We start from the raw sequence: 22,051 nt of genomic DNA on the forward strand, positions 1-22,051 counted from the left end.
ACATCAACACTTCACATTTCAGGATATTAACCCATTCACAGTTGAGAAATTTCACAACTAAATATTGCGCATAAACTGGCAAGACGTGTATAACGAAAAAGACTGTCACAAATCATATGAGTTATTTTTATTCGTTTTTAAGAGCACAAAACAAAAAAAGCCAAAAAGGCAAGGAAACCTTGGATTACTGACAGTATGTTGAAATTCATCAAACAAAAAGATGCTCTTTTCGAACAATTCCTAGGCACAAGAGATGCAACAGATTTAGCAGTTTTAAAAATTACGGAATAAAGTTAATGGTATTCTAAGGGTAGCAAAAGCGCAATATTTCGAGAAATTATTTAATGTCGAAACGATAATGCGAACCGATATCACCTGGAAAAAACTATACTGCTGGGACTAAGTGACATTCTTTTTATTCCCTTCACTATGCCCTCTAAGCACTCTAAGCTTGTTTGTGACAACAAGGCAGGCTTCAAGCAATTAACAATGAGCTTGAAAAGTTTTATGGATGCAGTGTTTCTGTAAACTGGTCTCTCCTTAAAACTAAAGTAACTGCACTTGTCAATAAATGCTTTCCTGTTCTCTACCTACCTTGGTTGGTTTGATATATCTTGAAAGTACTAAACAAGAAAAAATGCATCTTTCATCTATTCAAGATATCCCATTCTATGAGCAGATGGACCGCATATTGCTCAGTGAAATTTGAATAAAAATGCGCTCTGCACAATGTGAAGCAATATTTCTTTGATAATACCCTTTCTCACTTATCTTCTAATGCTTATAAGTTCTGACTGTTGAGTACATATGATCGAAAAGATGTCCACTTAAAAAGCAATGACAGTTCTATTACTGATGCTGCTATCACTGACTTGCAGATGCGTTGTCACCTGTTGTCATGTGTTATACTTTAAGTTTCTGGGGCTATCATTGAAAAAGAAAAAGTGACTGCACAAGTCCTCGGTGGCTCTAAATACTGTTACTGGTTATTTCTGGACATCTTACACAACTTTGGTATTGATACATCATTGATTAGGCAAGTTAATTGAAAGCTGGATGCTAAAAAAAAGTTGGATAAGTTAATTCAATATTATTTTTGCAAAATGAAAAAATACTCATGACTAGCATGGTCAACACCCATCAACATAGTGATTGCCATTCACGTAATGCCCCCCATTATTTTTTAATTATTGGCAACATTTAGTAGGGACAGCCGGTATATGTTCAATCGGAAATGTAGTACATAAAGCAAGCCAGGCAACTAAGTTTAAGTTGGAGAAAACATGAATGTTTGCTATAGCTGCGTAACATTAAATTTCCATGTATGAAACCACATAAAACATCACCGTGTTTCCCACGTGCCAGTGAAGTGGCCTCGTAACCATATGAGATGAAAACTTGTACTCAGGCTAGTTACTAGCCTACGCACACCTTGTCACGTGACAGCAAAATGAGAGGTCAAGGATCAAAAGCTATACGCTGAACTCGGTTCGATGTTGTGAACCAGTTTGTGAACTGTTAGTACTTTTATTTCCCCGAACCAAAACAAATTCGGAAAGAGGTCGAGGCAGCTTGAACCTGAACCAGTATCTTTTTCAGTTCGACACCCTGCTTTCAAGGAAGCAAAGAACCATGAAGGAGAAGCACGCTTGTGACCCAATTCCACTTGCTGCCACATGGCAGAAATGTGTTGAAAATAGATGTTTACATTGAAAGCACACCTATTTGTCTTTTCTGAAATTTGGCTACTCTGCAACACTCTACAGATTAACACCTTTATCTGTGGTGAATGTATACAACTGACTGCAACGAACAGCGAGTTCCACTCGCTCTTAGCTCTTCATTATTTTCTAAATTATCCGAACAGTTGGTTGGGACATAGTGCGTGGGCAAGCTGGCACTGTTTCACTGCACTATTATTAGGAGGTGGTAGTAGTAAGCTAGTTATACATATATGAAGCTGACTTGACCACACAAATGGATTGCACATTTGCCACTGTATGTCAGCACGCATGCCATCACCAGTCAATGCACAGAGGTCTGAAATGTCTTGTACAGAGGCCTGAAATGGTGACTGCCAATCCCTTCGCATTGAAATACAAGATAGTAAATGAGAGCTTTAAAGTTTGTGCCACCAGTGCTCTGTAGAATTCACCATAGCCACCTACCTGCATAGTTAGCATCAACTGTACCAAGGGCAGCTCATAGCACGAAGAGAACTGTGAGCAGCACAGTTTCAGCAACTGTGAGAAAGAAAGTTGTGTCCTCAATTGAACAACACAGCAACAGCAGAGTTACATTGTAGAGCTGTGCCTGCAAGACACTCAACACAACTTACTTTGTGCTAGAATCGAGTCATCTAACACATGTAACTGTTTCTTATAACAAAAAATTGATACCACAGTGAAAAAAATTATAAATCACCAGAGACTACCCAGGGCTCTTTGAATGCGCATTGGTTGTTCTAACATTTAAAGAGACACTGAAAAGCTATGCTAAATCAGTTCAATCAGGCTAACTACACTTTCATTTATTTAGTGAAGAAAGATTGGTATTAGAAGCAAAAATGAGGGGGAATGCTTCCCTTCTTGAATTTCACGCCCAGGTCACAGGGCATTAATGTGAAATCAACAATTTCAAGGTACTCTGTAATTAGGCCACCTTTTTTTTTTTTTTTTTAGAAAGAAAGTTTTGAAAATTCACAACGGCGAGTCTTTTATTCTTTTAGAATGCAATTTAATTCTTGCTAAGCAATTAATTGACCCATGAGCACAAGCTGGCAATACACATGATGTCACGAGAAGCTAATGCAGAGACTTCAAGGTGGCACCACCACTTGTCTTTCATTTTTGTCTCTCTTCCATTCTACCAAAACTCCACTAACAGGACCCTTTATGGCATTCCCAAATGGTAATTTACCAATCCAGCTTAGTTTAGTATTCCTCGTCAGTGTTCGTTTAGCCCTTTTCATTCCACCGACAAGTCTCTCTCATATAGTTGGTTTGTTTCAATACATTAGAACCTCATTCATACGTTTTGGAAAAAGCCCAAGAATAAATGTACCAACCAGGAAGACGTATGATCTGAAAAATATTTGGTAGACTCAACTGTAGTTGACATCAATGTAATGCCAAGTGTTGTGCAAATCTTTGCAGCACGAGGCGCCCATGCACGCCGAGCTGGTAGGGCTCAAGCAACCCGAGACGCATGTAGTCATTTTCGCAGCTTCGATAAGGTTACGTTGGCACCTCTCGAATTCGGCCTGGGTCAGCAGCTTCTTCAGGTGGAAAATTTTGGTAGAAGTTTTGATGCACCCACTCGGTGAGAATCGGTGCAGCATGAGACACTGACATGCCTCGAACTGGTGGGGCCTAAGCAACCCGAGACGATGTCGCTTTCCTATACTAGTGTAGTGTTTTAAAACCGCGACGGGAAACCGAAACAAAATCAAGCTGGTTGGCAACGCCAGAATACGATGCTTCCAGAGCAAAATGTAACGCTCGCTTTGTGCTGCCTGCAGCAGGGAACGGCAGTGCGTTTGGGTTATCACCTATTAAAAGCGGGCAGTACACATCCTACGGCACTGGGTTGGTGACGATAGCTGTGAATGTGACGTGCAACGATTCCTGAAGAGATTTATTTACTGGTACCGGAGGAGGATACTGAGTAGGTGCTGGCATTTTCATGTGACGGGCGAGTACTGCAGGGAAGCTGCCGGGGCGAGCACCTACTGCTTTCTATTGCGCGCACCTTTTCTTACTTACACGGGATCTAGCAGCTGGAAAATGTATCCTATGATTGACTTATTTTTTTGCAGGAGGGGCTGGTGGAAATGCAGTGAACGTCTGGCTCTGCTGCGTTTCAAAAATGGAGGCGTAGAGTTCAAGTAACTACAGCAAGTTGGCGATGGCAGCTGCCTTTTCCTATGCTGGAACAACTTGTTTTTGGAGGTTTCTTCTCATATCAAGTGAACAAGTAGACCTGGAAAGCTTTAGTGGCTCACGTCGAGAGCTTCAGCCGCTGACAGCCTGTCTCGTGTGGAAATGACCATACAGAAATGCTTCATCCTCTGAGCATCCACTATCTCCTTCCTCGCAGTGCCAGGAATGACACATTGCACAAAGGCTAACAAAAGCATACTTGAAAAGCATACTTGAAGAAATGTCAAGCTGCACATTAAGCTTTTCTGTGGCTATGCTTATCTGTAACCGGAAATTTCAAAGCATGAAAAAACTGGTAGTAAGAGGCAACAGGAAATAACGAACTGCTGCAATAACATAACCTGTTCACAAAAAATCAGCCATAAAACAAGTTGAAAAATTTTGGTTTTATGAAAAACAATTTGGAACAGGAAGGGTTAATCCCTTATAAAACATCACTAGCAGTATAGAAAGGGACTCCAAAGTGAATTTCAGTTTAGATGTGGGCTACACTGTACAGGTCACTAATGCACTATATTCTGATGGGGTCCAGACTTATCTATAAAACTCAGACAAAGAATAGATGGCTGGAAACTACATTGGGGCTCACGTAAAGTGCTGCAAAACATGTGTCACAAGTTCTGCTCTAAGCCCCCGTCATCTTTTTTTTTACCATACCAAAATTAAACACAACGTGTTTACATTTTCATATACAGTTAAACCTGCTCATAACGAACCTCCATATAATGAATTCCTGGATATAACGAAGTTTTTATATTCCCCGCCGCTACTCCATAGAAGCACATGTATTTGAGACCTCTACGTAATGAAGTGGCCAGCGGGAGACCCCCTCGAAATAACCAATTTTCCCCGCCGACAGCCTAGACATTTTGCCCCAAATTCTGTCAATTTTGCCCGAGCAGCAACTGGAAGCACCTTCTCCGCCGCGACGGAATGCGAAGCGGCGGTGTCATGCTTGGTGCACTCGAATTCACGGCGACCGCGAGGCGAGAGCACGTGTGCGTGCATGCGAGTGTGCGCGAGGCGGGCCTGCATCCCTCAACCCGGCGATCTTGCCGCCACGGGCGTGAACTTTCCCCCCTCCTTCATTCAAACCTGATCCCGCCGCTTGCTGCAGCTGGCCTAGCCCGCCAAGCTGGCACTCTCCTTTTCCAGTTGATGTTGCCGAAGGACGAAAAGTTTTTTTGTTTTTTTTTTTCAACGCGCTGGCAGCGCTACTCTTTGGTTACTGCGCAAGTCTCTGTGCTTCACTTCACTAACCAGACACTAGGTGACACTATACGATGCTACGACGCCATCGCGTCGCTTGCTCTTCATTTCCGATGCCTCGTGCTTGTGCGAAACGACACGCGTCCACGCATCCAGTACCTGGTGTGACATTCTAAGGATGAGTGTTTCGACGAAGAAACGCAAGATATTGACTCTTGAGAACAAGATGGCCATCTTGGACGCCGTTTCTGGACGCCAAAAAAAGGACAAAAAAAAAGGAGGCCAAAAAAGAAGCCTAGCTCCCGTAGCTTCGACCATGTGCTGTAGTACATGTGCTTAGGCATTAGCATACCAATTTAGTTAAACAGCGAATGTTTACAAGTTTATACGGCCGATAAAGCTACTATCCTTACTTCGTATAGCTGTCTGCTAATTTGCTGTCACAATCGATGCTTCGCCTTTTGGGCAAAACTGGGACTTTTTTGTTCATCGCAACTTAAATGTATTGGGAGTAAATCTTGAGCGATAGTTGTATTTCTGTATGAAAGCATGAGGTGCGCGGTACTGTAAAGTATTTTTTTTCCTCTCTTTTAGTCACGAAAACAGGTGTGCGTTACAATCGAGGGCACGTTAGAAATCAAGTAAATACGGTAAGCGTTTCTTTTTCAAATTTTCGTGCCGACCTGCATATAATGAAATCCTCTTTATAACGAAGTTTTTCAGGAATTTGTCAATTTCGTTATATCCAGGTTTAACTGTAAACCAATGTTATGCCATGTTCGTATGTGTGAGAATTTTTTTTAATGCATGAATAAAGAAGTTACAGCACCAGTCCTCTCAAGTAGCAAAATGGTATCTGGTGCCCTTAGCCACCAGATATCATTTATTTATTTATTTACTTATTTTACCCTCAAGCGCACAGAGCTTTACAGAGGGGAGTAGGGTATATAAACAGTCAACAATACAAAATGTAATATTATGTACAATTGTAATAACATCTACAATACACAGGACGAGACAATGTTAGGCTAATACAACAAAAAGTAGGAATGAAGATACAATGCGAAGAACCGCATTAAGAAAAAAAAAAAAAAAATGTCATGCGTCATCAAATAAGTGATTGTAAATGGTTGCACAAAATAGATCATGGTCCGAAATGGAAACGATATCTGAGGGAAGGTGGTTCCAGTCACTGGACGTGCGTGGGACAAAAGAATAAAAAAAAGTGTTGATGCGGCAAGTAGTAATGTGTACCTTATGGTGATGATCTAAGCGGACTGAACGATAAGATGGGGTCGTAACGAACTGGGTTTTCAAAACTGGATGATGGTATATCTTATGGAAAAGTGTAAGACGACAGGCTTTGCGACGTGAAACAAGTGGCTTGATTTCAATCATGGCTGATGTTTATAGCATAAGCTTGGGGTTCAACTCATCCAATGACCCTGAAACTTTACCTTTTCCAGAGTGACAATATGCAGAAAGTACAAATTTCATCAGTCAGACCTTAATGTATTGATTTATCCAACTAATAGGTATCAAAGATTCAAAAAACTATGTGAAGAGATGTACAGCATGAATAGTGATTGAATCAGTAATAGACAGGATCACAGACAAAAGGGGAACAGGTGGCCAAACAATGAGCTACAACATGGTTATGGTAATAAACTGCACAATTTCTGCATACTTTCGTCATGTGCCCTATACAAAGCTATAAAATACTAATACTCCTCATGTGCAGGCGTGAACAAGAGGTACTGGAGATAGCCAAGGGTGTGTTTTAAAGCCAAAGTGTTTTAAGTACACCCGTGAGCAAAAGTATACAGACCACAGGCTCCCAAAAAACCTATTATTGTGATAGCAATTATATGGACACTCCAAGCAGATTTCTGCCGTCTCTGTCGCTGCGAGGTTCCGTATAAAGTCCAAGGGCAAGATAATCGCTGTGCGCCGAATGCTGTATGTGCGAGTGAAAGCGCGCAAGGGATACACGATGGACACGCGCTTTCACGGAAAGCAATGCACGGCAGAGAGCAAACGCGACGTCTTCCGTAGCGCGAAAGGCCGTGGGGGAATAGGAGGGAGGGAGGGGAGGTGGCGTTGTGCTCCAGCACCAACTGCTCATTTCGCGACTGGGCGCAAGAGGAACTAGCGACTCAATCTCGCGCACGAAAGGAGGAAAGCGGGAAGGCAGTGCGGAAGGGGGGTGGTGCGGCTTCTACTCTGCCAGCAACTGCGTACTTGTACTTTGTGCAGGCGCGGGCGGTCGTGCGCGCCGTATCTTGAAAGTGATATGCAGACAGCTCGTGCCTTTGTGCGCGCTGTGTTTTCGCCGTTCAGTTTCCGTTGAAGCGACAGAGCGCACAAAGGTCACTTCACTCGCTGCTGTGCCGCACTTGCTCATGCCAGCGTTCTGACAGCTGAGTGTCCACAGTCATCGAGTGTGATGTGCTCATGTTTGCTTGTGCATGCTGACATCATGCTTGTTAATTCAGTTAGCAAGCGAATGTATCCAAGTTTATACGGCCGATAAAATTACTATCCTTACTCCGTATAGCTGTCTGCTAATCTGCTATCACAATTGATGCTTCGCCTTTCGGGTGAAACTGCGACTTCTTTTTATTCGTAATTGAGACACACAAACTGAAATTGACGAGGGCACATGGAATGTTCGCAATTCCAAGTTTGGACTGCAGTCCTCAATTTCAAGTTACATTCATTTGCGGAGAAGAAAATCGCCTTTATCGTGGAATCTCTAGTCCATTTTGCTCAGGGGAGTACATTTTAAGAATCTGCTGAGGTGTTTTCACAAACGTTTATACACCACATGACATAGCAGTCACACAGAGCTGATGTCACGGAGGAGAGGATAATAAAAAGCAAAACTGACTATTAGGAATGAAACTGATGCCACTGTACATGAAGCTGCAAGCCAAACATGCTAACCACTGAGCTTTTATGCAACTTGAAGGGCTCGGCAGTCTATGTGGGATTCATAGACAGTGTGATGCTGGCTCCAAGAGTGGTGGTGACTGCATTTTGGAGGCGGGCGATACACCTCACACTGTCTGAAAGTTGTAAAATGGGAGTTGCTGATTTTCAATGCAGCAGATGACAGCGGAAGTGGTTGTGAAGTAAAAGAGGACAGAATCGAGGGGGAAGGCCAACAAAGGGCTGATGCAAGCAAATAGAAACAGGTGGTTGCCAATCAGATGGCCCAGTAGCTAACAGTAGTAGAAGTGCCCAAATATACATAAACAGAAATCAGCCAGTAATGGCAGTTCTCCATAGTTGCAGATGTCAGTCATTGCAAAGTGTCGCAAAGATCTTCCAAACATTAACAGTACTTGCGCCCATTGTTTGCACACTTTTGCTGCTTCACACTGTGCACACATTACATTCATTTTCAATTGTCCCTACATAAAGTTAACAGGGTCAGCAGTTGGCAAGCAAAAATAACACATGCGTACCAGCGCACCAGCCACTATAAGCGGCCAAGAAATAAGCAAAAGCATGCGACTCTACAGTAGGCCACAGCACACGTGATGCACATGACCCACCAAAGAGTCACAGGAACTTGAAGAAAGAGCTCCCGTAGTTAAAATGCCAACACAAACTATTCACTCTTCCAAGTTAGCCTTAGTCACCACAGAATACTACTATGATGGTTGTCCCATAAGTCTTCAGTCCAACACAAAACCTTTTGTGTCCATAACTTTTCCAATGATAGACACACCTTTCAAATGTCACAAAAAAGACTTGTGCATGTGCGGTACACACATTAATATAGGCAGGTGCTGATGGGTGACCCAATATGTGCAACCTAACCAAAATGAGCTTGAAAAAATGTACAGCAATTGAATTTTAGTAACTCAAAGGGATAACTCCAGTCGATGTCCATCAGCACTGCAGCATTGCAAGTGCATTGAAAGTCAAGTCAATTGAAGGGTTGGTACCAAACTTCATTCACAGAAGATATAGTACAAGAAAACCACGCTATTCCAAGGAAATAATTAGCAGTAGACATGCTGTTTTAATTATTCCAGAGGCTCCATCTAGAGGCGCAAACAATTTTGTATTCCCCTATCTTTTCAACAGAAGATATGAAATCCCCAAACTTTGGGTAACAACTAAAACTAATACACAAGAAAATCTTTCTTCTTCTTTTCTGGCGTTTAACGTGCCAAAACCAGTTATGATTATGAGGCACGCCGTAGTGGAGGGCTCCAGATTAATTTTGACCACCTGAGGTTCTTCGTGCACTACAACGCAAGTACACTGGCGTTTCTGCATTTCACCTCCATCAAAATGTGGCCCCCGCAGCCAGGATTCGATCCCGCGACCTCGTGCTTCGCAGCGGAACGCCTTAGCCCCTGAGCCACCGCGGCGGGTTACACAAGAAATTAAGCACTACGGTGCACTGGTATGAATATTACAGCCAGCACGGGATACTAAACCACTATAGCAAGGTTATGAAAAAGGAGACATCATGGCAACCAAATAAGCATACTTACAGCTGGTGGCAGGCCATCCACAAGGTTTGCCAGTAGCGATTGCATCACTGCTGCTGCTGCCACAGGAGTCATGAGAGGTATGCATCCTATTAATGTGGATACTTCATGTAAACTTCTTGCTGGTTCATCAGAGGCTGTCCCCTGCTGATGTTAAAGAGATGCAAGTATAAAAGATACAAGATGTCAACCCAAGAAAAGAAAAAAAAATCTCCCCCCCCCCCCCCCCTGAAACAGTAATACACAATTTTTTTCTGGTAATGCTTACATAGTCCCAACATGAATCGATTTCTTCCAAGAGTGTTTAGGTATGCAGTTCACTTTTATTTCACAAGTAATGCTTGAAAGATTAACTTGAATGAAATGGACAGGAGTTCGAAATTGGGGTAGTTGGTTCTAGTTCAACATGGTGAACAGTGCAGACCATGGGAAAACGGATTTGGAAACGCAAACAGGACAAATTATTATTTTTTTTTTTTTACTATCAACTGATTCTTATTAAAAGCCATACAGCTTATATAAAACACAGATGACAAACTTAAAAATGCATAAGCACGACACTAAGAGAGTTGCTTTTGCTTGCCCAGACAGCAAAAGAAAAATGCAATGACAACTAAAATAATCAAGAGGCAAAGATCCCACAAGGAACAACAAACAAAGAAACCTTCAAAAGATGCAAAAATCTAGAAAAGCAGCCAGCAGTATAGTAACCTAAATGTAACGAAAAAGGTTCATAAATGCAAGACAACCCAAAAATCAACCAAAAATAGAGCTATAAAAGGGTAAAAGGTGACAAACGTTGCTGGAAAGGTACACATGTAAAAAATTAACAGGCAAGATACCTAATCAGATACCTAATCAGATACCTGTCATAAAGACTAACCAATGGTGCACTGATGCATGATATTCCCTTGTTATTTATTCATTTATTTAATACATACTGCGGACACGAAGTCCATGCAGGGTGGATAAAATACAATATTAAGTCACAAGAAGTAAAACAATGTCAATAAAACAAAATGCTGCAACAATATGGCAATAATGCTAATACGAAAAGCAAACAATCATAATACAAGTTTTATAGAGGCAAGTCATTCCAGTCATTAATGGTGCGTGGGAAGAAGGAGTATTTAAATAGGTTGGTTCGGGCAAAATAAGGGGTTAGAGAATTTTGGTGATGTTGGCGAGTAGGTCTTGTTACTAGCGGACTTGCATACAATGCCAGGTCGAGTGCCAATTTGTTATTAACCAACTGGGAAAGAAAGTCTGCAGTCTGCATGTTTGCAGTTGGCTCTTAGGTTGCCCTGTCACATATTTACAAACCTTTTTAACAGCGGAGCTGTTTAAGCCAGCCGTAATGTGTGCCACCTGCCACTGCATTGCCTAGCAACCACCTACGCTCCGCGAGGTGGTTGCTCGGGAGAGAGAAAGAGAAAATGAGAGCAAGAGAGAGAGAGAGACAGAGAAACAAATTGTAGCAGTACCAATGAGGCAACGCGGAGAGGTGCTGCCAACGCTATCCGCACTTCTCCGTTTCCCCGCATTAGCGCCGAACGCTTGCCGTGTCCGAGACTGCAGCAGGCGCCCCTGGCGGCAGCTCGGCCGAGCTCCCACCAGCTGCGCGCTACTCTGCATGCACCGTGACGTCATCCCAGCATGTCGTCTGCTGCGCGCCGCCCGTACACTGTGCATAGCTTTCGCCCCTACTTCCCCTACGTGTGCTCGGACTGCAAGTGCTTCGCGAGGCGTTCCCCGATGCCACGGACCACGAGGAAATGCTTATACACTTTGTATAACTTATCATCACTTGGCATTACTTCGTATACCTTAGCATCACTTCGTATAGCCAGGACCAGCTATAGGAACCGATCAACTCCGCTGTGTTTTTAGCCTTGCGCCACTAGTGCAAGCTACCTCGGTTTTTTTGTTACAATTCCTTTTGTAGATCTTTACATTTGTTATGTTGTTTGCGTTGGTTCCTTTTCTAGACTTCTACATTTGTCAAACGTTTCTTACTCCACGTGTGACCTTTGCCTTATCATTATTTTTGTCTTCACTGCATTTTTTCTTTGCTGGCCAGCTAAGCAACTACAGTAGTTTTGTGCATGTATGTCTGTAAGCCTGTCATCTGTGCGCTATGTAAGCTGTATGGCTTTTAATAAAAATCACTTGATAGCACATCTGTCCTGTTTGCATCTCTCTTTTCTCATTGTATGCGTAGTTTGCCATGTTAAATGAAATGCATTTACCAGCACGTTTAGGTGGAGAAAAGTTTGCAACACTGCTGACATAGTTTTTAGTCTTATGTTTCATTGTCACTATATATTCTTTGAACTCCTGGTTAGTAAGATTATTTCAAAGTGATCTTTTCACCAGCCTACATAAAGACGAGTTTTACAGGTACAGACAAAGCTCAATAGTTCGAACTCGAGGGGCCAGAAAATATTAATCAAACAGAGTTCTAATTAGAATAAAGCTCATTGAATGCAGCTCATTAATGTTAGGCAGCGCATGTGCACCGAGTTAAAATGAGTGATGCATTTCAAAAGTGTGGCTTCGTGGCAGCTTGGCTCAGGCTGGCGTGAAGCCAAACCTTTAGGCAAAATTTTCGCTGCTGTGAAGCCATACCTCAAGGCAAAATTCGCATATAACCTGCACCCCGACTTTACTGTTCACGCAGCGGTGCCTCCAACTCTGCCAGTGCTGGAGTTGCTGTATACGTCATATACAGTAACTCCTAGGCACAGCAGCCAGCTTGCGGCTGCACTGCCACATCGAAGGCACCGCCCCGTGAGTTCGCATGCTGCTGAGAGCATGGCTGTCGCAAACCGTCACAAATCCTTACGCATTTGAATTACTGGGTGTTATCGCACAGTGAAATACACAGACACGACCAAAACATAGGGTAAATTACTTGTACTCACTAAGTGAATTAAAAAAATGATAATTTAATGGAAATGAAAATGGATGAAAAAACAACTGGCCGCAGGAGGTGGTGGGTGCCATGTCTTCGCATTATGCATGCGATGCTCTCACCAATTGAGCTATCGCGGCACCATTTTCCCATACACTTTCTGGGGTGTTTATGTTTTGCTACTAGAACTAACCCTGGGAATGTTAGCTAACACCACCACTCACAAACTTTGGCGGCGGATGTGGGATGTCCTTTCTGCCTCAGGTGTCACGAGTACGTGATCTTTTTGGGTGAAGGCAACTGGTCAATAAACCCACACATGCTACCTGAAGGCATCAATGTTGCCAGATTCGAGACCCTCGTTATGTAATGAACGTGAAGAAAGGAAACCGAGGGACCCGATTTTTATTAATCATATCATGGGAAACCAACAAACAACGACACCAAGGAAAACATAGGGGAAATTGCTTGTACTGACTAAGTGAATTAAAGAAATGATAAATTAATGTACATGAAAATGGATGAAAAAACAACTTGCCACCACCAAAGTTTGTGACTGGTGGTGCTCGCTAACACTCCAAAGGTAAGTTCAAGTAGCAAAACATAAATGCCCCAGAAAGTGGATGCGAAAACGGCACCACGGTACCTGAATTCGTGAGAGCATCACACGCGTAATGCGAAGACGTGGGATCGTTCCACACCTGTGGCAAGTTGTTTTTTCATCCATTTTCATTTCCATTAATTTATCATTTCTTTAATTCCCTTAGTCAGCACAAGTAATTTCCCCTATGTTTTTCTTGGTGTCGTCGTTTGTTGGCTTCTTATGACCTGAAGGTTATGTTACACCTGGCATAGTGAAGTTGCAAATAGAGAGACAAGCGAATAATACCGTCGGTGTGTTGAGGGCTGTTGTCCCAACTGCCAGAAGCTGTGCCAAAGCTTGGCATGCCCAACTGTAGTCTTTCCCAAATGTTCCCCAAAGCTGCTCCATCTGCTTTGCTAGAAAACCCTAAGTGAAAAAAAAAAAAAGAACACAAGAACTTGCATAAAATTAACTGCTACTTTTGTGCAATAAGGTAGAAAATAAGGCCAGTTGGTGAATATTCATGGCAGGAAGTGTGTGCCAGAAGTACAGGAATGATACACACATAACCAAAAATAACTACATGAGGCCATAATCAAAAAAAAAAAAAGACTGACTGACCAAAAATAAGTCAGTCTCTTCCTCATGCCGATATTTTCAACTCTCGTCCTATTGATATTGCTGACCATTTCCAATGCCTTGGTGTGACATTTAGTGCACACATGTCCTGGGAATCTCATGTGATCTTACCGGTGACAAATCTAGCTCGAATAACTGGAATAATTGGTCGTCTCAGATACATTCTTTCTACAAAACGTAAAATACTGATTTATAGTTCTCTTTTCTATTCAACGTGTCAACTAATGCCTGTCTGAGGGTATAACTACATTCTCCAACCTACAAAAAATTTGTGATGCACAAACGATACCTACGCCATGTGTACAATGCTGGTTATAATGCAACAACTGCAAGTTATTTCCATAGAGTGCATGTTGTCACGGCTCACAAACTATAACACTATCACTTGAGTACTAAATTTAAATATGAAGTGAGATAAAATATGCATAACCTGGGTACTCTGGCACACTTAGAAAGAAATTAGCAATATTATACTACCAGACATGGAGAATATTGGAACGTTGTTGCACCCGTTTTAACTCTGGCATGGAACGCCTATGTTATTCTTTACCATCACTGTTAAATCATTATCAATATGCTAATTTTGACTTATTTATTTGTTCCACTGCTAAACTTAGATCTATGTTTGCAGAAGAAGAAAGGTGATTTTACTTATTCTGGCATTTATTTTTTCAGACCATTGAGTTTTACTTTTGTTCTGCACTGATCAAGCGTGTACATTTGTTTATTGACTGTGTTTTTCATTGCTGTTGCCCAAACGCCGCTCATTACGTGGGGCTGCGGACTCGTCAAGCCGCCCACTGGCAACATTTTTTCTGTTGTCCTCCATCTGTAATGTACATGGTGGAAAATAAACATTTGATTTGATAACACTGCCCAACACGAAACAAACCAAATGACAGCATTCCGCCTGGTGCACAGTTGCGAAGTCACAGCAACATTGGACACAATGTCGCCACACGAGTGCAATGACAACCACACGGATGCTGCGGAACTTACTCCGCAAGAAGCCAGGCAGCTTGAGCACATATGCATCTACCACCAACAAGACCAAGATGCACTGCAGTCTTTGACCAGTGCAAGCGCTGATGGCAATTCTAAGTGGCCCGTTAAAATGTCGCACCAGCTGTCCCACAGTTCATGTTTTCGAATCTATTTCATGCATGGCTTCGTGTGTGTTGAACTGTTGCTAGTTGATTCACGCACAACTGTTGTTGATTTTTTTCAACACAACCAGGCGAGGTTTTCGCCTTGCCTCGTTTAGAGCAGGGTTCAACCATCATCATCATCAGCCTATTTTTATCTCCACTGCAGGACGAAGGCCTCTCCTTGCGATCTCCAATTACCCCTTTCTTGCGCTAGCCGATTCCCACTTGCGCCTGCAAATTTACTGATTTCGTCACCCCCACCTAGTTTTCTGCCAGCCTCGACTGCGCTTCCCTTCCCTCGGTACCCATTCTGTAACTCTAATGGTCCACCGGTTATCTACTCTGCATGCCCAGCTTCATTTTTTTCTCTTAAGGTCAGTTAGAATACCGGCTGTCCCCATTTGCTGTCTGATCCACACCGCTCTCTTTCTGTCTCTTAATGTTACGCCTCACATTTTTCGTTCCATCGCTTTTTGCACAGTCCTTAACTTTTTCTCGATCTTCTTTGTCAACCTTCAAGTTTCTGCCCCATATGTTAGCACCGCTGAAATGCAATGATTGTACTTTTCTTTTCAATGACAATGGTAAGCTCCAAGTCAGGATTTGATAATGCCTGCCATATGCACTCCAACCCATTTTTAGTCTTCTGTAAATTTCCTTCTCATGATCAGGGTCCCCTGTGAGTAATTGACCTAGAATAACATACTCCTGTACAGACTCCAGAGGCTGACTGGCGATCCTGAATTCTTGCTCCCTTGCTAGGCTATTGAACATTATCTTTGTTTTCTGCATATTAATCTTCCACCAACTCTTACACTTTCTCGCTTAAGGTCCTCAATCATTTGTTGCAATTCGTCCCCACTGTTGCTGAACAGGACAACGTCATCTGCAAACCAAAGGTTGCCGAGATATTCGCCATTGATCCTCAGTACTAAGCCTTCCAAGTCTAATAGCTTGAATACTTCTAAGCATGACGTGAATAGCATTGGAGAGATTGTGTCTCCTTGCCTGACCCCTTTCTTGATAGGTAACTTTCTACTTTTCTTGTGGAGAACCAAGGTAACTGCAGAATCTGTATAGATATTTCCGAAGATATTTACATATGCCTCCTGTACTCCTTGATTAAGCAGTGCCTCTATGACTGCTGGTATCTCTACTGAATCAAATGCCCCTTCTCATAATTTATGAAAACCATATAGAAAGGTTGATTGTACTTCGCAGATTTCTCATATTCTGAAGAGCGAGGCACGAAGATGACGACGAACAAAGTGGGAGAAAACACACATACACACACAGGTGCCCGTGTGTGTATGTGTGTTTTCTCCCACTTTGTCCGTCGTCATCTTCGCGCCTCCGCTCTTCAGAATATGCTCAATCAACACGCCCAGTCTTACAGATTTCTCGATTACCTGATTGATGAGATGGATGTGATCCATTGTAGAATATCCCTTCCTGAAGCCAGCCTGTTCTCTTGGTTGATTGAAATCAAGTGTTGCCCAGATTCTATTGGAAATTATCTTGGTGAATATTTTATACAATACTGAAAGGAATCTAATGGGCCTATAGTTCTTCAATTCTTTAACGTCTCCCTTCTTATGGATTAGTATAATGTTGGCATTCTTCCAGCTCTCTGGTACACTTGCAGTCGTGAGGCATTGTGGGGTTATATCACACTGTGTTTTATCAGAACTACTATAGGCAAGTGCTTTTTTAATAGCTTGATTCTTTTTGCCCAAAGAGATCTTTGATATTGTGGTTACTTGAAAATGTTTTAGAAAAGAGGTAGCTTAGGGCAAAGATTGCTGTTAGCTGCTGCATATATGGTATTGTTGTTCCATTTTTATAGAAAGTTTTGCGTCATGTTTGTAAAGTAATGAAAGCTTGCTGCTGTCCGAGTAGACTAATCATGCAGAGTTTCACAGCTGAGTGCCTTCTTTGTGCACATTTCGTAACCATTTTAATTTTTTGTTTATATTTTGCAGCGTAGGAGTGCAATATGTACGCTGCAAAGGACTAAACCCGCCCTTGCCGCCAGCACCCATCTACCTTGGCCAGCATTGCTCCCGCTTTAAATATGTTGGGTGGCTTCTCTCTTCAGTAACATTTGAAAAAAAAAAAAATACTCGAAGGTTGGTAACACCTTAGCTTTATATGTTTCCAACCAGGCCACTAAGAGAATTTCAAGTTCAGAAAACACTATCGGGAAGGGCAGTTCGTCGACGTATGCAGCGGAATTGCATCGGCTGTGCAGCGCTAACTCGTGCTCGTATTCACCCATGCTTTTGGTGAGCTCATTCACGATGGTACGCATTTCCATTAACAATTTCACAATGGCTCATCATGAGGCGATTTTCAAGGCTTTAATTCAGTGATGTCGCATGTGTTCAGCGGTAGCAAGATCACTACTACAATGTGTGCCGGCATTGCGCTGTGCGGAGTCATTTGAGATGCAAGTCTGCACCAACGACGTCTGCTTATTATTGAGGTACAGAAACAATAATACGGCAAGGGTAGAGTTAAAAAAATTATCGAAATAATCTAGAAATAGCATTAGTCAACAAAACGAAACAGCTACTTAACACAAGCTCCACTTTGTAACTAGGCTTCATCACGCTTGTCTGCGAGACGCACCTGGCACATATGTAGACTGGATTGGCCCAAACTCCACTAACATTGTGTACATGTTTGCTCTCATAGGGGCTCGCGCCTTTCCTGCAGCTGTCACTGCAGAAACTGTCTGGCATCCCAACAAGGAGAAATCGTAGTCGCGAACTTCAGTCATCCTTGCTGCAAAGGGTTATCGTCTGCTACTGCTTTCGAGCATGCTTTCGAAAGCGCTCGCTAGGTGGCCATCAGTGGCGCCTCTATAGGCAATGCACTACACACACACATACGTGTTGTGATGAGTAGTACACACACACACACTTAGGTTGTGCATCGAGAGGGTGCTTGTTTTGGAAGAGGGAAAATGTTGCATTGCATCTGTAGTGCACCTGATGATGATGACACATACTGGCATTTTCAGAAAACTGCAAGAAGTTGTTAACGTGTGGCATTAAAAACCGCCCTGGTCCCTATTCCTGTTGACCAGTGCTCTTGGTTCCCGAGTTAGTGACATCACGACATCATTCTAGCACAATAGAGAGCATGAAAACAAGACTATTTACCGGATGGAATATCTCGATTTCCCTGAGACAGCTGCAGCCAGCTGCTCGAACCAATGGATGGTTTCGCTTCACTTGAACAACGTTCTCAACAAGAAGTTCCACGAGTTCACATAACTGGGCATAATCCTGAAAAAGAAAAATTAACTATGCCGAAAGAAAAAAACAAGAAACGAGGGAATAACAGTTGAATCAACAAATGCTAGTGACAGCGTCTTGCTTACCGCAGATTGATGAGACAGAATAATGGTCGTCATGGTGATTAAAGTCTGGCTTTGAACATTATACCTATTTGTTCTTTTCAAGGCACCAAAAGCACTTTTCAGCGACTCCACTGCGTCGTAGGCCCTAGAAAATGATGTGTAGAGCTTTCACCTTAATGCAGCACTTAGGTATGCCAAAGTATAGGTATATCACTTACGGTTTTTTTGACTGATAGCAGCTTCCTGCATCCTGAAGCATTACCAACAGTGCAAGTTGACAGCCTTCGTCCTGATGATCGTCTACAAGAACCTTGACATCGCGAAAGAGAGAAATGCGTTGCAGGGCCGAATGGCGCTTTCGCGCAAAATTCTGACCACGTTCTGACCCTGGGTTTATCAATTAAGTATGATAAAGATGCGCTAAAGGCTATGCAACACCCACCTTGACGACGTCCGAGTAGTGGAGTCCAACAGTGATCGCTTCATTGCCAGAGTCGGCATACAGCTCTTGCCGGAGCTTCGCCAGATTCGAGTAGCATCCTTGCTGATCCATGGTACGTGACACCTTAGCGTTACCTTAGCCCAGCGACTAGCTACAGTGACAAAAAACAACCGAGGCAACCATCGCTCCGGCTCGTTCTTGCGTCGCCACCAAGTCAGCTCGCCAGCCAAGATATACCACGATGGGCCTGTTGCGTGCGCCAGCTTTTTCGGTCCAGCGCCAGTTTCCAGTGGGCGGTTTCAGTGTATTCTTAAAACACTTTCACGGCACTGCGCCATGGATGCTACTTGCTCGGTCTGACAGCGCAGATAATGAAACAAATTCGACGGGAGCTGGAAAACACGTCACTATGGAGTGTTCGCAACAAATTTTGATTGTTGAATAGGTTAGGGAGCTTTGACACGTTCTCTGGAAACGCCCGCGGTGTCGGAAAGCTTGCTCGGTGAGCGTCGTCTGCAAAACGTCGTCCACCTCGGCTAGGGTTGCTAGAATTACCTCGGCTACTATGGCCTTTGAGATCAGATTCTATAAACAAGAAACGGCAGGCATCGCTGTTGGGTGCGATTTGAATCATGAGGTTTTTTTAAGCGCTCAAAATTGTTTTGTCACTACGTAAAAGTATGACCTTTGAGATTAGTTTTTGTTACTCAAGGAAGCTGTTTGATGTGCACACCATGATCGTCATGGTGTGCACTGCTCGCATCGGCATCGGTGTCACGTTGTAAAATGGACGGCAAGGTTGAGAGTGCCGTACGGAACACAGACTCTCAAAGCGAAAATGCGCAACCAACGGCAAAAAAAGTACGTTGAGCACTGTATGAGTAGTTACTTGTGCTGCAGAAGTTTTTATAGGCTTCTTCTGCATCGCGTGGGACGCCAGCTTCGCGGTCTGGGAAGCAAACAAAGTAAACGATGGTGTCATCTGCTCGCAACACGGATAGCCTTCTTTAGCTGGCCCGTTCTTTGATTGATCTTCGCAAAAAGGTTTTTTTTTTTTTTTTTTTTTTTTTTTTTTTTTTTTTTGTCGAAGGTTGTTGCAAATGCAGGGTCAGTCACTTTTCGCAGGCAAGGAACTGTGTCGCTGTTCCGCTGCGCCCATGCTTCGTACCTTCAACGTTCATTTCACGTCATTTTACTAATAGTCCTTTTTTTTTTTTTTTTTTTTTTCCCAATGTGTGCGTGCTTCGCCATGCAGGGCGTCTAGCTGTAAGGGCACTGTTTTATACCGGTGTCACACGGCCACGTTCGATCGCGATCGTGCCCGATCTCTAGTCGACAATAAAGCTCCACACTATACAACCACGAATTAACTCTGGATACACTCTGTTCCGCCATAGACACGAGGAAGTGATTTTCAGCCGCGTGAGAATAGGACACACTTTTGGTACACACTCGCACCTCCTCCTCGCGTCTGATCCGCCCATCTGCATTAGGTGTGTTCATCCTCACCATTCTTTATGTCATAATTGAATGCCACAGAACGGATTCAACACTTTAGTTCCCTCTACAAGTCACACACACCATTGCATCCATCCATGTTTTTATCTCATGAACCCTCGGTTCCTTATAAACACATTTGTGACTTTCTGAAGTCCGTTGGATTTTTAAAGGTAGTTTCAACGTCTTTCTAAACCCAGTCCTGCATCATTCGTGACGCAGCTACTGGTCTGGATGAAAATATTTAACGACACTGGGGCCTTGCTACCCTTGCCAATGCAAGGGCTAATGAGTGCTCCTTTGTCACAATGATTGTAGCTATTTCAGCCATCAGACATCTACGCTCTACGCCATAGTTTTTATTCCCACTTCAATACACGGGCCATCCTATTGCCTTTACCCTGAGCGGACCACTCACCATTGCTCTAGCGCTCTATGGCCATAGTAGCCTTTGTGCCATTAAACGCTATAAATAACCATCATCATCTAGCCCAATCTGGATTGAAATTTTTGACCGCAATTGGCTCCCTTCTCCAGATTGAGCAAGGAAGCCAACCGCGACCAGAAGTTCAATCGTGATCAAAAGTGCCGTGTGACACCTGTATTAAATGCGCGTTGGGTTATAAACTCCACTGCTTGTAACTCTGCTGTCTTACCATAAAAAGATGAGTGCAAGTAATATTTTTGGTCATAGGTGGACTTGCAGTTTGAGTGTAAATGGCAGTATAATTTTCTGCAAACAGGTACAACGTTGAGCTAGTTGGTTCATTTAAGAATGCATGGGAAACAGCGCAAAAAACGTGGACATAAACGAAAAAGACACGAAACGGACGCTGTTTCCCGCGTATTCTAAGTATAATTTTTAATCTTGAAAGTTCGAATATTGAACTGTTTGGCGCTTAATGAAAGCATTGTTTAGCACAAAAGCTGCGCTGTTTTCGTTCTATATACCATGTACCAATTGGCCCAACAGCAAGCTATCTAACATTTCATATGCCATAGGTCAATGAATTTTTCTGGTGTAAGTGGTGGTGTGATCAGCTTTGATTTGAACGAAGCACCAGAAAGTGTAAATTTCTATAGGTAATTTTATCTTTTGGCCTGCTGTTTCAGAGATTCCGGAGAGAAGAAAGCAAAAGCAGTAGTGACTCTGACAATGATTATACACCATATGTACCCCTCAAGGAGCGACGGAAGCAACAGGCAAGTCCTGTTTTTTTATTTTTTTTTTTTATTTTTTTTTTCCACATGCTTGTGACCTAAGTTAAGTAAAATGTCAGCTGCAGAAGGTGTCTCAATAAGAAGAAAAAAAGAAGTCACTGTGAATAATACTGCCTGCCAAAACCACCCAGCAAAGCTCAGATTTTATTTTTTCCTCCTTAGCGCTGATACACTCGCCATACCCCTTGCTCGACATCGCTTCTTCAGTTGTTTCCCACATGTTCACTCGCCACTGGACAGGGAAATTTAGTGCACCCTCCACAATTGCCAGGGACTAACAGCCAGTCTGTGTTCACACATTTTGCACATCACCTTGGTGTTCTGTAAACATGGACGGCTGCCCAACCAGCCTTGAGTGAGCTTATTGCTAGCCTAGGTCAGAGATCCTCTTCATGTTGCAGATGTGACCCAGCATGCTACGGTTGACATAAATAAGTGCACTCCTTTATACATACTGTGACTTTGCCATATTGACCCTTGTCGTAGAGCAGTTTGTTCTAGAGAACCGAGATGGCACTGTCGGCGGTGTGCCGTGCATCGCCTCAGCAACAGCACACGAACACGAAACCATTACCGCTT

At 43.0% G+C, this 22,051-nt stretch overlaps 2 protein-coding genes across 4 annotated transcripts in view; one reads left to right on the forward strand and one right to left on the reverse strand.

Moving 5' to 3' along the window:
• The window catches only part of LOC119457527 (uncharacterized), an 85,044-nt gene extending 65,705 nt beyond the window's left edge, over window positions 1-19,339 (reverse strand). Inside the window, exons 1-7 of one of the 3 annotated variants that reach the window (XM_037719126.2) lie at window positions 18,755-19,339; window positions 18,531-18,622; window positions 18,334-18,457; window positions 18,113-18,238; window positions 13,465-13,584; window positions 9,665-9,808; window positions 2,169-2,243 (exon numbers count right to left, since the gene is read on the reverse strand). In XM_037719126.2, the coding sequence (XP_037575054.1) occupies window positions 2,169-2,243; window positions 9,665-9,808; window positions 13,465-13,584; window positions 18,113-18,238; window positions 18,334-18,457; window positions 18,531-18,622; window positions 18,755-18,865 (792 nt within the window). In that variant the 5' untranslated portion in view covers window positions 18,866-19,339. The remainder of the gene's footprint in view (window positions 1-2,168; window positions 2,244-9,664; window positions 9,809-13,464; window positions 13,585-18,112; window positions 18,239-18,333; window positions 18,458-18,530; window positions 18,623-18,754) is intronic. The other 2 variants (XM_037719133.2, XM_037719141.2) reach the window with 2 other exon arrangements.
• A 148-nt stretch (window positions 19,340-19,487) lies between these two features.
• Window positions 19,488-22,051, forward strand: part of LOC119457545 (ATP-dependent RNA helicase abstrakt-like) — an 87,566-nt gene continuing 85,002 nt past the window's right edge. The window contains exons 1-2 of the mRNA XM_037719154.2: window positions 19,488-19,615; window positions 21,365-21,454. Coding sequence (XP_037575082.1) covers window positions 19,541-19,615; window positions 21,365-21,454 — 165 coding nt within the window. The 5' untranslated portion in view covers window positions 19,488-19,540. The remainder of the gene's footprint in view (window positions 19,616-21,364; window positions 21,455-22,051) is intronic.

Source organism: Dermacentor silvarum, chromosome 1 (assembly GCF_013339745.2).
Source record: "Dermacentor silvarum isolate Dsil-2018 chromosome 1, BIME_Dsil_1.4, whole genome shotgun sequence".
In the NCBI taxonomy this organism is placed as follows: domain Eukaryota; kingdom Metazoa; phylum Arthropoda; class Arachnida; order Ixodida; family Ixodidae; genus Dermacentor; species Dermacentor silvarum.